This window comes from Daucus carota, chromosome 6 (genome assembly GCF_001625215.2).
Source record: "Daucus carota subsp. sativus chromosome 6, DH1 v3.0, whole genome shotgun sequence".
Taxonomy (NCBI): domain Eukaryota; kingdom Viridiplantae; phylum Streptophyta; class Magnoliopsida; order Apiales; family Apiaceae; genus Daucus; species Daucus carota.
This window is the reverse complement of record NC_030386.2, coordinates 21798906-21813430: the sequence shown is the minus strand read 5'-3', so window position 1 is coordinate 21813430 and position 14525 is coordinate 21798906. Positions and strand designations below refer to the sequence as shown.

General features: G+C 35.2%; 2 protein-coding genes across 6 annotated transcripts; both read right to left on the bottom strand.

Annotated features, from left to right (window-relative positions):
• Positions 1-6780: 6780 nt before the first annotated feature.
• On the bottom strand, positions 6781-9189 carry LOC108225759 (uncharacterized). Of its 5 annotated transcripts, XM_017400708.2 has the most exons (7): positions 9094-9161; positions 8874-9006; positions 8471-8791; positions 8183-8386; positions 7657-7929; positions 7313-7510; positions 6781-7229 (listed from the first exon to the last, which is right to left on the bottom strand). In XM_017400708.2, exons 3-7 carry the CDS (start codon positions 8645-8647, stop codon positions 7065-7067), a joined length of 1017 nt encoding a protein of 338 aa, XP_017256197.1. In that variant the 5' UTR covers positions 8648-8791; positions 8874-9006; positions 9094-9161; the 3' UTR covers positions 6781-7064. The 5 variants fall into 5 exon arrangements, with proteins under 5 accessions (XP_017256197.1, XP_017256196.1, XP_017256194.1 ...); XM_017400707.2 differs by having other exon boundaries at positions 8471-8801; positions 8874-9188; XM_017400705.2 differs by having other exon boundaries at positions 8874-9188.
• A 3051-nt stretch (positions 9190-12240) lies between these two features.
• Positions 12241-13599, bottom strand: LOC108225770 (protein IRX15-LIKE). Its single transcript, XM_017400724.2, has one exon. It carries the CDS (start codon positions 13463-13465, stop codon positions 12530-12532), a length of 936 nt encoding a protein of 311 aa, XP_017256213.1. The 5' UTR covers positions 13466-13599; the 3' UTR covers positions 12241-12529.
• Between the last annotated feature and the right edge of the window lie 926 nt (positions 13600-14525).

Sequence of the window (14525 nt, the reverse complement as noted above, 5' to 3'; positions counted from 1 at the left end):
TCGTCATCTACCGAGATGCTTTCCATTGAACCATCTAAATGGTACCTAACTCCATCTAGACAAATTAAAAGCAATAGACAAAGTGAATTACTAATCATCCAATAAAAACGACACTTTTCAGTGCACTTCTGCCGAAAGAATAATGGATTTCATAATTCCACCAAACAATTTGTTGATAAGGATGTTTCCTAAACATGTAAAAGCTGGAGGCCAACAACCATCCGTATCTCATGTCCTGGGTTTATAATAATTCATGAATTCCTTCAAACACGAGTCATGCCTAAAATTTAAGTATAATGTTTAATTTCCGAAAGACAAAGCTGAAGCTCAGAGAAACCTAAGGTGATGGTTAGAAGATTTGGTTTCAGTTTACATGCAAGACTTCAACTTTGAGTCTATGAATCCAGCTAGAAAGACCTCTGGATATTCAATTAAGTGTTTATTTTGTACCTACATGTGAACGGGAGAACAGAAGTTGATACAACTACACATTGAACTAAAACTTTTGAATTAATCAGGTAACTTTATCCATCACCATAGTCAGCAGTGAATTATTCAACTGACACACACAAATTTTGGAAAATCTTTCCATTTAAAAGTTTTGGCTGAAAATGGGAAAAATAGTTAGGAACATAACCTAAGCGTGTTATGCTGAGACAAAATATGAAATGCATGCATAGATGTCACCATTATACATATCTTGCTTGAAAGTAAAAAGAATAAATGAATAGAGAAGCATTAAGAGATTATGTTCCATGGAAAATGACATACTGCTTTGCCAGCTGGGCGGCACAAGTGATACGTGAGCCGCTAATTCCATTCTACAATGTTTCTCCATGGCATGAGGGGGTGCTACAACAAGAACGGATTACTTAGTTTGTATGGACTCCTCCAGCCAAAAAAGAGTTGGAAAAATATAAATCGCAGTTAACAAGGTAAATATCACACAGTTTTTCCTCTTCCAGATCTTGTCCCATAAAGACTCTTCAAACATCTGGGATGTGAAAACTCCAAGCTGTTTCAAGGCACAACACAGATATAATTTGAATCTTCAGTCAAACATATATATTACAGACAGCACATACAGACTCAATAAATAATATTTTCAACCATAAATACCACAACTCAACAAGCTAAGAGGTATTCGGCTGGGAGTATTTTTGCGAAGTAAGTCAAAATCACACAACTCATTAGCAATAAATACTACAAAACTATCACGAAGCCGCTTCCAATAAGTACACTTGCACGACATGCGCGGAAGTCTAGTTGATCTTTGAAAACATGACATGCAAAAGGGTATCACACACTCTACTACATTCTCTGTAAAGAGCCCATTGAAACTCAATTGGGAATATTTGTCAGGAATGAGCTTGCGGCTACATCTTCTGATAAAGATATATAACACATAAAGTTAACGAATTTAGTTGGTGCTGCAGTTGGTCAACTGCAACACGAAACGGTGAGTATTTGACTTGTTTAAGGAATAGAAGGGTTGACAATGTGTAATTAAAGTCCTGAATTCAGTAGATCTCAAAGCTATACTCTCAACCTTCTACAACTTATCAAGGTTGTGACAATATTAATAATTGAAACAGCACACGGCAATGCATGGTAATTGATTTCTCGTCATAGAGTTAGTACTCCCTACATTCCACATATAGATATTTGTAATAATAGGATTACATATTATAATATTATATGCCAGTACCAGTGTGCCACAAGTAACAAGGTAAATAATTGAGTGAAGGAACCAGCCCATTGTAAACAGCATCTATAGTAATTTGTGATAACAATACGTGATGAGGAATGCTTTAAATCAACAGTAAACTATTAACTGTTGCACAGCCAGAAACAACATTCATTTAATATTGTAATAATAATTACCTTGTGGTATGGATTGCAAATGAAATCCTTTTCATGTCCAAATTCTCCCGCTTCTCCTCTACAATATAATCAATATATCAGTGCTGAATACATTATAGGACTTAAAACTGGACCACCCACAGGTGCATGGCATATCATGTCAAAAAATTGATAACACATTACACGCTCAGAAAAAAAAACAGAAGAAAAGGAACAATTTCAGATGTGAAGGGAACTATTTCTGTAGAAAAGAGACACTTGATTAAGTTATCTAGATACAGATAATAACTTACAAGGGAAAGATTATATGAAAAGTATACATAAACCAGATTAGGTCTTATAGAGGAAAATGCTCAACTTAAAAATTTTCTATATATAAACTAAAAATCTGCCCAATGCAACAAAGAAAGACCATATGGAGTATACTGTAAAACAGTCACTAGCTTGCTATCAAGTATTCAAAATTTAGATGATATTATTAAACAGAACAATGTAAGTACAGTACAAGAACATATGTGATGGCATTAGCGAGAAATATTAGTCACTGAACCTAATATGTGTACACTGTACCTGTATGCCACCACTCGAAGTTTTCTGAAAGGCCATATATAAACCCCTTCTACCTTAACTTCCACACTGCCAACTTCATGTTCATTGTCAGACAGATCAAGGAATATAATCATCCCCTGCCGATGACAATATGGAAACTTAACAAAAATTTCTTTTGCAGCAGAAAAAGAATAAAAGCAAGGTACAGCCACAGTTAAGGCAACACATTTACATAAAAGGTTTATTCATCAAGAATACATTAACAATAGCATAATGAAACATTCCTAGTTAGGCTAAACAACCATGCTGATTAATGTTAAATAAAGCAAACAACTATACTGTATACCTTTAAGAGTACATTGTAACACATACTAAAGTGTTACGGATGAAATCACCGTGAAGAACTTCAACCATAAATAACAAGCCCGGATAAGGATAAGTTTCATTTTTTTTCCAGTTGGTCAGTCATTTGTTATCCCCTGAAAAAATGAAAGTTTTCTTTTCTTTTCTATAATCAATGGAATAACATTGATAGTTTGGGGTAATTAATTAAAAGTGATATGGCGCTTCTGTAAGAGAGTGTGATTCTGCAGTAAAAGGTAAGTAAAACTGTATCCCGCATTCAGATTCTGTCAGGACAGCTTCTCACTATTTACTACAATAATTTGTTTATGATGGACAGATGAGAATAGAAGGAATATTAGAAGTTCTTCCGGTCAGTCATCCCTTGATGAGATCCTGGTTTCGGGCCCACAAAATTTGATATCAAGCCTTTGAACATGGGAGAGGCAGAAAACAACAATGAAAACCTTGACGATGTATCCAGCAAAAAAAGCACAAAGCTTGAAAAATTAAATCACATATACAAGAGTTAATGCAGGTTTTCATGGAAAATCAGCATAAACAGGAAAACAGAAGAGCAGTAAAGAGTAGTGATCAGTATACAAGAACAAAGAGTACAAATCGTGGTCCCTCTACTGAAGAGGAAAGGTGAGGCTTTCATCTTTATACATAACAGGTGAAGGCGAACTAAGGCTCTACAAGTTTTAACTTGAAGAACCTAATTCAGATCTAAGCAGCCCTCGAGTTGGCCTACTGTTCTTTTGGCCACCAATATAAGATATGTAATTTTGGATGAGAAGGTAGGAGGAGGCTAGCTCTCTCTTTAAGAGGCGATTAATATTGTGGCTGTATTTACTGGGCAGAAATATGGCAAGCAAAAGAGATATCATGAATGCTAGTGTAAAAATAACAGTTAGAATCCTCCCCAACCTGATATACTTGTATAAGGCTCTAAAACTGAACATGGCGGCTGCTCAAATCAGTTCCGAAAAAGAATAAAAAAAAGGATACGACACAATATATGCCTACAACCCCACAAATCTCGTACGATGCCTTTTGGGAACACATACAGACTAATCCCCTAATTAATCCAGCTGCATGTGTCTGTACAAAGCCCCACGTGGCATAGAAAATGCGGATGCTTAATAGACAGATATGCATGCACAAAATTGTTGGGATGCACTTTTTTTTCTTCCAGAATGTCAATACGATGACGTTATGAGGCTTTTGTTTACTTTCATATCCACGTGGCACATCTTGGCATGTAATTTTTTTTTTGAGAACGTCGGTATGATGACATTATGAGGCTTTCGTTTACTTTTTCATCGTGTCTTGCATGACATTAATGTATCAGACAAGATGCATCCATATAAAGTATCATTGAAATTCACAGAAATCAATCATATTACCTTAACAGAATGTAGACCATTAACTGTTGTAGGTGTACTGATCAATTCGAGGACAAAATCGCCGCTGGACTTATTAAATATCTGAGACCTAGAATGGCTTTTTTTAGAATCCATCAAGCCCCAGGATCCTGCATGATGCCGCACGAAACAAGTATGTCGTGAGGTGTAAAACCTAGGGTTACAAAAGAAATCATTTTCACACAAGGCAACTCGAAATCATGCTTTGTAACGTATAAAATTAACACACAGGGACAGTCATTCAACACTTAGGGTTTTGAAATGCCCACGTCATGAGGAACATTTACATCCTCAAAGTTGCGCACTCCAGTTCTCTGCTTGAGGACTGACTGACCCAACAAAAAAACTATAAATGTCATAATTTACAAATCCAAATTAGACACGTGTGAGATCCATTTAGTGGAAGATCAGCGAAGTTTTATCCAACTCATGTATCAGCTTTTTAGTATGATACTCCTAGCATTTTTCCAGAATAAATACCATATCTTCAGTTATGTGCCTTCCGGTATTAAGTAGCTCTCTATCCCATTTCACCAGTCTCTTCTAAAATATCATGCATAAAGAAAATCTTCGAAAGAGACTACTAAAAAGGGATGAAGAGAGTAATTCACATTATCTTTTTATTCTGAAAACAGTTCACAATCTCCAAAACTACCATGTACCACCACATCAATAAAGTTCTCCATCAGTATGGCCAATAATCAATCTTAATCCTAATATTACCTCAGGGTTCCGCAATTTTAATAAGCCTACAAAGACATTACACAACTTCAGAGTAAAACACCCCCAAAACACACACAAAAATCGCAAAAACACATGAAATAGGTATCACAAACTTCAAATAACAAAAATTCCTCTTGAACTGGAATCGATCAAAATATAGTCAGAAACAACAACATAATCCACCAAATCACGTGCGAAAAAAAAATCGGCAAAATCATGAAAAAAAATCGGCAAAACCATGAAATAGGTATCACAAACTTCAAATAACAAAAATTCCTCTTGAATCAGAAACAATGACAACATAATCCAACAAATCACGTGCGAAAACCAGCCAACCTTTATAGATTCCTGAAATATTCCAAGCTAAAATCGACGGAGGCTGCCACTGCAACAAACAATTAACAATATCACAATCTATTCATCCAACAATCAAATCACAACATACCCTTATCAGATTGCAATCATAACACTAAAAATGATCAAAAAACACAATATTCACTAACAACTCATAACATAAATCAACCTTTTCATCCGTTGAAGAAGGAGCAGGACTGATCATCGAGCTCAGTCCCTTCCTTGGAGCAGCAAACACAATTGAAACAACACATAAACTCAAAAACAAACATAAATTTGTAATCAAAGAGGCCATTGGAAAGAGTAAATTGAAGTGCGTTTTGTTTGAAGTTGATGGGATTGAAGGCTGGAAGTAGCTTATAAGTAGAAGTAACAATTGTTTCAACAACAAAACCCCCATTTTGTCTAGTTTCATAGCCATGCATGGGAAGTGTAGTAGCTTGGTTACACGTATACAGAGCTTGCTAACACGTATACAGTTGTGTGGAAGTCTCTTACGTATGTGTATGTGGATAGACATTGCTATCGTTTACAAACGAGTTAGCTGCTTCGTGATTTATATATGGACTCGATTTTTTTTTTCCGTTTCATTTTCTCAAGCGTCTTGTATCTATTTCCATTTTCCTTCGTATATATCGAAGAAAAATGATTGAGGTGTTTGTGAACGAGTCGACATTTAATTCTGTTTAATGTTAGTTGGATCCTCTATGAATTATATTATTACATATCTACTCTCGACCGGTCAATTTTTTACGTTCAGTTTGGCTCGAAAGTCAAGAAATATCAAATATGTATGAAATAGTGGAAAAGAGAAAAAGAGAAGTGAGTGAAGTGGTGAGACCTACTCCCTCCGTCCCCTTTTACTTGTCCCTTTTGAAAAAATAACGCATCTTAAGAAAATGTTAGGTGGATATCTTGTTTTCATACATATCCCTAATAAATGTAATGAATTAGATAGAGTTGTGTATATATGCTAGTCAAACATTGGAAGTTGTTACATTTTGAAAAAACATACAAAAAGTTGCTTTGAAAAGAGAAGTGGACAAATAATTTGGGACAAAAAAAATTTCAAAAAGGACATGTAAAAGGGGACGGAGGGAGTATTAAATTTTAATATATAAAAGGGAGATAGTGGAGTAAAAATAGTGTAAAAATAGAGGAAAAATGAGAAGTGTTGGACCTATTTACTATTTTTAATAAATTTTGAAAGGTAAAGAATTAGATAGGACATCTACCGTTTGTCTAGTGAGTGCTCATAAGCACATACTCATTTTGATTGGTATATATTTTTGTATATATAGAAGTCCGTCATTTTTAAGAAGTAAGAATCAAGTCATTTTTAAGAAGTAAGAATCAACTCAAATTAGTTAAAATATAAAGTTTAGTATCTTTCAGTACACACAAACAAAATTGTAGAATCTGTCTTAATTTTTTTTACCTGAGGTTGCAATGTTGTACGGTGGTATACTTTATAAACTGAAAAATAGTCGGAGATCAAAAGTAATTTCACTGAGGAAAGCGATGGGATGATTTGTTTTAGAATTACGAGCACACACAAAAAAAAATACATAAAACACGACAACTTTCACCTATATGTTGAAAGGAAAATGCTTGATGCACATAATTATGTACAAAAACATGTAGATAAGGACATGTGGTGGGTATTGATTGGAATGAGCCCACTACATTTACATCAACAAATTCAATTAAAACTCACTACATCACTTGCCACCTCATTATGTACAAAAATTATGTACACAATTATGTGCAGCTAGCACTACTCATGTTGAAATCTCTTCTATTTTATTAAGTTGTAGTTTGGAAGAGCTTCTTCTGCTTGATATTCTCCAGTTTCCTTTCTAAAATCCTTATCTGATTTTCAGTAGCCGCTTTTTCGAGTTCTGCACCACCATCATATGCTCTGTATGTCATTTGTTTCAGTCTCAGTTCTTCAACTTCCCTGGTAGTATCCTAATTACAGAGGTAAAATGATATCAAGTTAGTAACATATCAAAGGATATCTAGGCTGGCTCCAATGTATGTTATGATGCAACCTTTATATAATCCGTTAGAGCTTCTTTCGTGTCGAGAATATCCCCTCGCCATGTGTAGATTCGAGTCACTGGCTCTGAAGGACTATTGCCACTCATCTCTTCTAATTCTTCCCTGGCTTGATTGATTTTCTTAAGCACCTGTCTTTCCTTGACCAAGCTGTTGCTTCCGTGATGCCTTCCTTTGTGCAACTTCACAGCCTGATTTTACGACAATTCAGATATTAAGAGTAGTGCGTCTGAGTTGAACCAATCATACGTTGCCAACTAGATTTGGAAAAAAAATTGGGAACACTTTTTGAAGTACATAGTATTTTCCAAATATTAATGTGTTTGATAGAGATTACCTGTTCATGTAGTGAACTATTGTCGCTCTGGCGTGGTCGCTTGAGAACATATAGTTCGTTGACAAATTGTTTTAGTTCTTCTATCTCCTTCACTTTCCACTGGATCTTCTGTCTTGTGGTCAACCGCGTAAATGCTGCTTCCGAATATTTTTTATATGTTGTGTATAACAGTGTAATTGCTGCTCGAGGATCTGTTGTGCTTGACGGAACATATGCTGTTCCGCAATCTGTTGAGAAGCATTTCTTCTTGTGGTCTAGCTTCACTAGATTTAGCTGTCAGAAATGCAGCAAAAATATATTCAAGCCAACAATATGCAGAACTAGTCAACAAATTTTGTTAGAACTTGACTTGGGATGATTTCTGTTAGAAAATAATGTAATCCTCGTAAGTCCTTTTCCCAATACCTTGAGTTTTTGGGAGAATTAATAATTTAACATGGTATCAGAGCTCAACACCTTGAGATTCTGGGAGAATTGGTCAGTTGACAATTTCAACATCTTCGTTAAAGAAAAAAAGAATGTGTACCTTTAGCTTTTGTAGCTTCTTAATGAAATCCAATTCCTCTTGCCACAGTTTTCCAAACGCTTCTGAGCTTTTCGGAATCTGGAAATAGTTATTCTTCTCTTCTAAGGCTTGATAATACATTCTAACGGGTTTCTCGTCTTTGTATATACCAGACAAGGCGCTCTGTGTTTCTGCATTCATCTGATCATCTCCGAAGCATTCAATCTACAATGTTGATTTTAAGTTATTCAAACAAAATTGAAGTTGTTTAGTGAATCTACTGAAGAAAGGGACATGAGTATTAGTTACCTTGAGTTTCTGTAGCTTCTCAGCGATCTCCATTTCCACTCGCCACAGTTTCGAATAAATCTTTCCGCTTTTCATATGATGATATTGTTTAATGGGATAGGGACCAGACCTGTCATAGTGAGCCGGCCGATCAAAGCCGGTGCTTAGAGCAAGATTTGTGTTTTTATTTTTATGCATCTTTTCAGAGATGAATGAACTAATCTGTGATCTCGACAACAGCTCTGGGGACAACTAAATAGAGATTTTGTGCGTGGTTAGAAAACTATGATTGTTTGCACTTGCACCCCACGGCAAGCATTTGGTCAACTCTTTTGATTCCATCTGCAATTGACTTTTTATCATGCCAAATGTAGTGAGAATATTTATTTAACAATTTGTTAGAAAAATATAGTTCTACACTTACACTTGGATGGGTAGCTTAGGAGAATTGAAAACCTGATCCAACTATGCCATGAGGGGGATAAATGAGTAACAAAACGTGAGGAATTCATCATATGAAAAGTTAAAATGAAGGCATCCACTCATCAGTCATCGCCCTGTAAGCATCAAGAAGGCCTTGAATGAATGAATGAATAACTTTGATTGGTAACATTTATCGTAACGACATGGAACTGGGCGCTTACTCTCCCCCTCCTTCCGCCCTTAGAAAGTTAAAATGGAAATCCTTCACTGTGCTCTGAGCACAAACTACTCATGCTTGCCTGCTTGAAGTGTTAAAAATTGAAAGTCCCTTCAACACGCCTTTCTTTTGTAGTCTTCTTCCATTCTTACTTTGGATCTACAACTATTCAAGGAAGTGACTTTTGAATTTTGCCGTTCCGTTAACTACTTAACGAAAAATTCAATTTTTTTAAAAAAATATGAAAAAATAGGGGGGGGAAACATTAAAAATACGAAAAAAGCTGAAAAATATGTGGAATTTGAAAATTTTGAAAACAAGTATGAAAAAAATTCTGAAAATTCAAAAAATCTAAAAAGATATGAAAAAATAATCTCATTTATAGTGTAAAATTACTACCTTAAATTCTGATTAGATTTTTGAAAAAATAATCTCATTTATTTTTTAAATAAATTTGATTCAAATATAAAATACACAATGATTAAAATTGGTTGATGAATTTATAATTATTTTAGGTTCTTGTTTATCAAATATGTTTAAATTTAAGTACAAAATCAATATTAATATAAATAACTTAATAAAATAATTATATTTCATTTAATATATAATTTTTTTTGGGTGTAGAACACAATATTGATGTGTTGGAATGAAGTTTTGATATATGTTATAGCCAGATGTTCTCACGGAGTCAGAAATCCACCACCTTATTCACAAGACAGCCCACTATTAGGGGTGTACATCGGTTGCCCAAGCCGTTTAAACCGATCCAAACCGGCCCTGTTTTCGGCCGAACCAAACTGAAAATTTTAAACCGTTTTTTAATTGGGTTGAATCGGCTCCAACCCGATTTTAATGGGTTTGGGCATGGTTTTAGATTTTATTTGGCCAACCCAACCCAACCCGAAGGTATTTTAATAAAAATACATTATATATATAATATATATATCTAACAAAATTGTATATATATAAAATATAACTACCGAATTGAAATTATAACATTAGTGTGATAAAATTGAATTATAACATTGGTATATTTCCTCGAGTTTCCTTTAAAATATCTTCCCGGCACATTTGTCATTAGTCTACTTTTTTTTTGATAAATGAATTAATTCAATAATAAAAAGCCATACGGCATCTACATAAACAGTCGCGTCGAACAAACAAAACACAGAAACAATCACTGATTAATCCATTCTTCTTGGAGATAAAATCACGTGATTTGTTGAAGATGATATTTACACATACTTCGCCATTTTCGCTTCCGCCATAACCAGTTTGAGCTATCGACCGAGAATGCAATCCGCTGACAATTTTTACTACTAAATCAAACATCATACTCACACAAACGGTGAGAAATTAACAAAACTCACACAAATGGTGAGACAACAAAACAAAACCAAATGCGCACTAAACCTGACAAACTAGCAACTGAATTGAAAATAACTAAATAAGATACTAGGTAAACCGAAACAATCCTTAGATCTGGGGAACAAACCCACAGAACAAGATAACTTGGACCACTTTCGTGAACAAAATCGCTGAGAAGAACGAGAAATCCGTAGCTCCGTAGAATTGAGATCTAAGAAAAAGTAGGTCAAATCGGAAAAGGTTTTGAATCCTTAGATCCGAAAAACAAACTAATGCTAAAAATAAAAAAAACAGATCAATCGAAGATTGACTTTTAGAAAAATGAGAATTTATTGAAAGAAAGAACATAAAAAGTTTTGGGGCTTTCCACCGGTAGAGATCCGATGGAAGCCCCGACGGCTTCGAAGCAGAGGAAGAAAGAGGATGAGGCGGCCGAGAGAGCAGAATAGGGTTTATGGTTTTTCAATCATTATAGAGAGCAGAACGTATTTAAAAATTGTCATTAGTCTACTTGCCTTTGAGAGTTCGATAGTGAATTTATTATTATTTAAAAATCCAAACTTGTTTTAATGCTCTATAATTTATAGGTTGTGTAGCAATTTTAAAACTACGATTTAATTCACCCCTAACCACTATGATCTTACAGTGCTACAATATCAACATCTATTCCCCGTAATTGGTGCAATTTTTTTAACGGAAGGACGTTAAAAGTGTGCAAACTGTCACGATGCTTAAACTACTTGGTGCAAAATAACGAATTAAAGTATGAGATTAAAATTTTAAAAAAAACGTTTAAATATAAGGAGTGAAAATTGCCAAAAAAAAAATTAATAAAAAAATATGTGTTTATTTCTCGACATATTCTTTCCTTGCCATGCATGTCTAATCACCGACAGCCTTTTCCTTTTCTCTGCGGTGCTGCCCATAGATTGAATTCAGCCTTACTCACATCACATGGGTCTACCTAGTTAATTGCCTCTAATTGCGTTTTCCTTTTGATTTTCTTGCTATTTTATGCTAAATAAAAATATTTTATGTGTAATTTATAAATACTTTTAATTTTTTCAAAACTCCTGATATATCTAAAGTTAATCCACTCCTATAAATATATATTATGCTTATAGATTAATAGGTGAAAAAAGGTTTAATTCTGATAATAATATTATCAATATAAAACATAATATAATAAATAATAAGATAAGATGGTGAGAGGGTCCGAGATACCAAAAACGAGTGAAATAACTCGAATTGTTGATACCTTATATATAGTGCGTGGGCATGGCCCCTCGCTAGCTATTAAATGCAAACCGTACATTTAACACTCCTCCTACTAAACCCTTGTGCCTCATCTACCTCTTGCAACAATCAACTTACTCAATTCCCTCACCGACACTTCCTATTCCATTCCATTGTTTTATAATCTGCATCTTATACATCACTATATGATTGTTATTAAAATGTACTGCAACATAAACTGCTTTGAATTTAAAATAGCTCAGGAAGTTCCGGTTGATCACTTTTTACCACCTTCCTTTATTAATGCACTTATAATTGTGATACTTTATGCTTGTTTATTCTCCTTGATTACCTAATTAGCGGAAAGTAAGATTGATGGAATATTAACGTAAGACTTTCTACCAACATTTCAAATTCGGTAAACACTTTATACTAGTTCTGGTTGGAATTATGAAGTGTCACTATTTAAAATCAAGATAACTACCTAACAATCTCACTAATAAAATGTCCTGGACCTCCACTTACAAGCCAAAGTATAACTTCATCATTGCTCCATGATAGTAACTTTAATTATCTAAAAATAGGGAGTATTTACAATTGTTCCAAAATTTAAATTACAATTTTCAACACTTGAAATAAACTGCAAACTTCCAAAGGCCAGGAGGTGAAGTATGTACATTTGTAACCTCCGTAAAACTCGCACATTTTTGCTGTGATGCCTCTACCCATAATACAAACAAGTAAAATGTACATGTACTAATATATCGTATACAAGATTATAGACGTAAATTCTGCGTACATCTTTCGGACCCGACTTCGAGCGGTGTTTGACAGGCTTAATAACCTTTGTAGAATGATTTAGAAGAGCGTGACCTTGATTTTGAAGAGGAAAATGAAGTAGAACAAAACTCTTGTGAATTAACCACTTTGTTTTTCACCACAAAGTGGCCCAACAAATCAACACTCTCCACCAGATTCTCCTTGCACAAGAACTCTTCACTGCACACTTTCTCCACCTGCCTATCCATTTCATGCACAAACACATGTGTTTTCCCACACGCCCCTTTTTTACTCCTCGCCAAAACGCCGGCGGTGAAAATCGCCGACATCCTCCCCGGAGCCACCGGAAAAAACCCACGAGGACCGTCCACCAAAATCACGTCCCACCCCATCTCGTATATATGGTTTGGGAGATCATTTATGGCTAATTTACAGTCGGAGAACAAGAGATTTTGAACCGGTCGACAGTCTTTCTTGATTTGCTCTTTAGTATAGTCTAAGAGATCATAGAGCTCATTGACTTTTGTGGTGTAAACGACGTCGTAAGCTTCGATATAGGGGTGCTTCTCCTCGAGCTTGCCGACGAAATAAGCAGATTCATCGACGAAGATCGTTCTGCCGTTGGCGTTGAGTGATTTCCACAAAAGGGTCTCGTGGGTGAGTCCGAAAACGAGGAAGTTGCACGGGGAGGGGCAGCTTTTAAGCACGTTGGCTACGGCGGTGAGTTCTTGAAGTGTCATGGATGAGTTTGTTTTGGCGGTGGTGTAGTGGAGGAGAGCGTCGAGCACCGGCGGCGGGAGGGGGTCGGCGGCGGGGGAAGGCGGAGTGGAGGTGAGCAGAGATTTAGAAGTGAGGAAAGTGAGGGTGAAGATGAAAGTGAGGAATGAGATGAAGGAGAGCCACCATCTGCGGTGGTGGATGGCGGTGGGGGAGCCTGGTTGTTTTGTGAAGCTGGGGTGGAAGAGGATCAGCTTTGTGCTGCTGCTCTTCATTGTGTGTGTGTTTTGGAGGTGGAATATTGTGAGAATATATATGTTGGGAGAGAGTGTATATATGGGAATGAAAGTGTAAATGAGATGGTGCGAGAGTGTGAGAGGGAAGGTCGCAGGGGACAGTGATGATGAGAGGTGTAATGTGCTATGTGGTTCGAATTGTAAAACTAATTAATGTTGTACATTATCTTTTTCACGTGACGGTGCAGTTTTTTGAATTTTGAAATGCAGTACAAATTCCATTGGTTTAGATTATTAGTGATTTTAAATTTGTATAATTTTAAATTTTAGTTTCAACGTTGTTAAGTCCTGTCAACGATTTTTTGGAGACTCCGGCCGACTCCAAACACAGTTGTCACTGGGGGTGAGCATCGGTCGGTTTGGACGGTTTTGAGGGTACAAACCGAATCAAACCATAATTATCGGTTTTTCAAAACTTCAATCTAAAACCAAACCGTTAAGTAAAAAAAACCGAACCAAACCAATCCGTTTAAAACGGTTTGGTTCGGATTGATTTCAGTTAAAACCGTTTTTTAATCAATATAACAAATTCAACAACAAAATTAAACTTGAAACTGTAAAACAAGAATGGAAAGTTTGAAATATATTATGAATTTGTATATTAGATTTTAATTATATTTAAAAAAGATATTAAATTATAAGAGCTTGTAAAATATAAGGAGAGGGAAAAAGATGATAAAAATGTTATTCTTATACTTTTATTTAAAAAAACAAAAAGATAATACATACAAATTAGTATATCAATATTCTTTAAAAAAATATGATAATAGTTTTATATGTTTTATTTTTCACATATTTTGTAGAATATAATTTTATTATCAATATATTATTCACACATGTATATTATTATTTCAATATATATATTCGGTTCGGTTTGGTTATATCGGTCGGTTTGGAGGTAAAAATCGAAAAAATTCGGTTTTTTAAATTTCAAACCGTAACCAAACCAAACCGTTAAAAAACCGTAAAATTCGGTTTGGACGGTTTGGATCGACCGGTTTAGATCGGTTTGGAGAATTCTTGCTCACCCCTAGTTGTC

Bases quoted from the DNA above. Each gene is read 5' to 3' on its own strand.
- LOC108225759 (XM_017400707.2), bottom strand. From the start codon at position 8,647: ATGCATAAAAATAAAAACACAAATCTTGCTCTAAGCACCGGCTTTGAT. The intron at 8,387-8,470 runs GTAACTAATACT...TCAACATTGTAG, and splicing joins AGAAGCTACAGAAACTCAAG to ATTGAATGCTTCGGAGATGA. The intron at 7,511-7,656 runs GTAATCTCTATC...TCGTAAAATCAG, and splicing joins ATAGTTCACTACATGAACAG to GCTGTGAAGTTGCACAAAGG.
- LOC108225770 (XM_017400724.2), bottom strand. From the start codon at position 13,465: ATGAAGAGCAGCAGCACAAAGCTGATCCTCTTCCACCCCAGCTTCACA.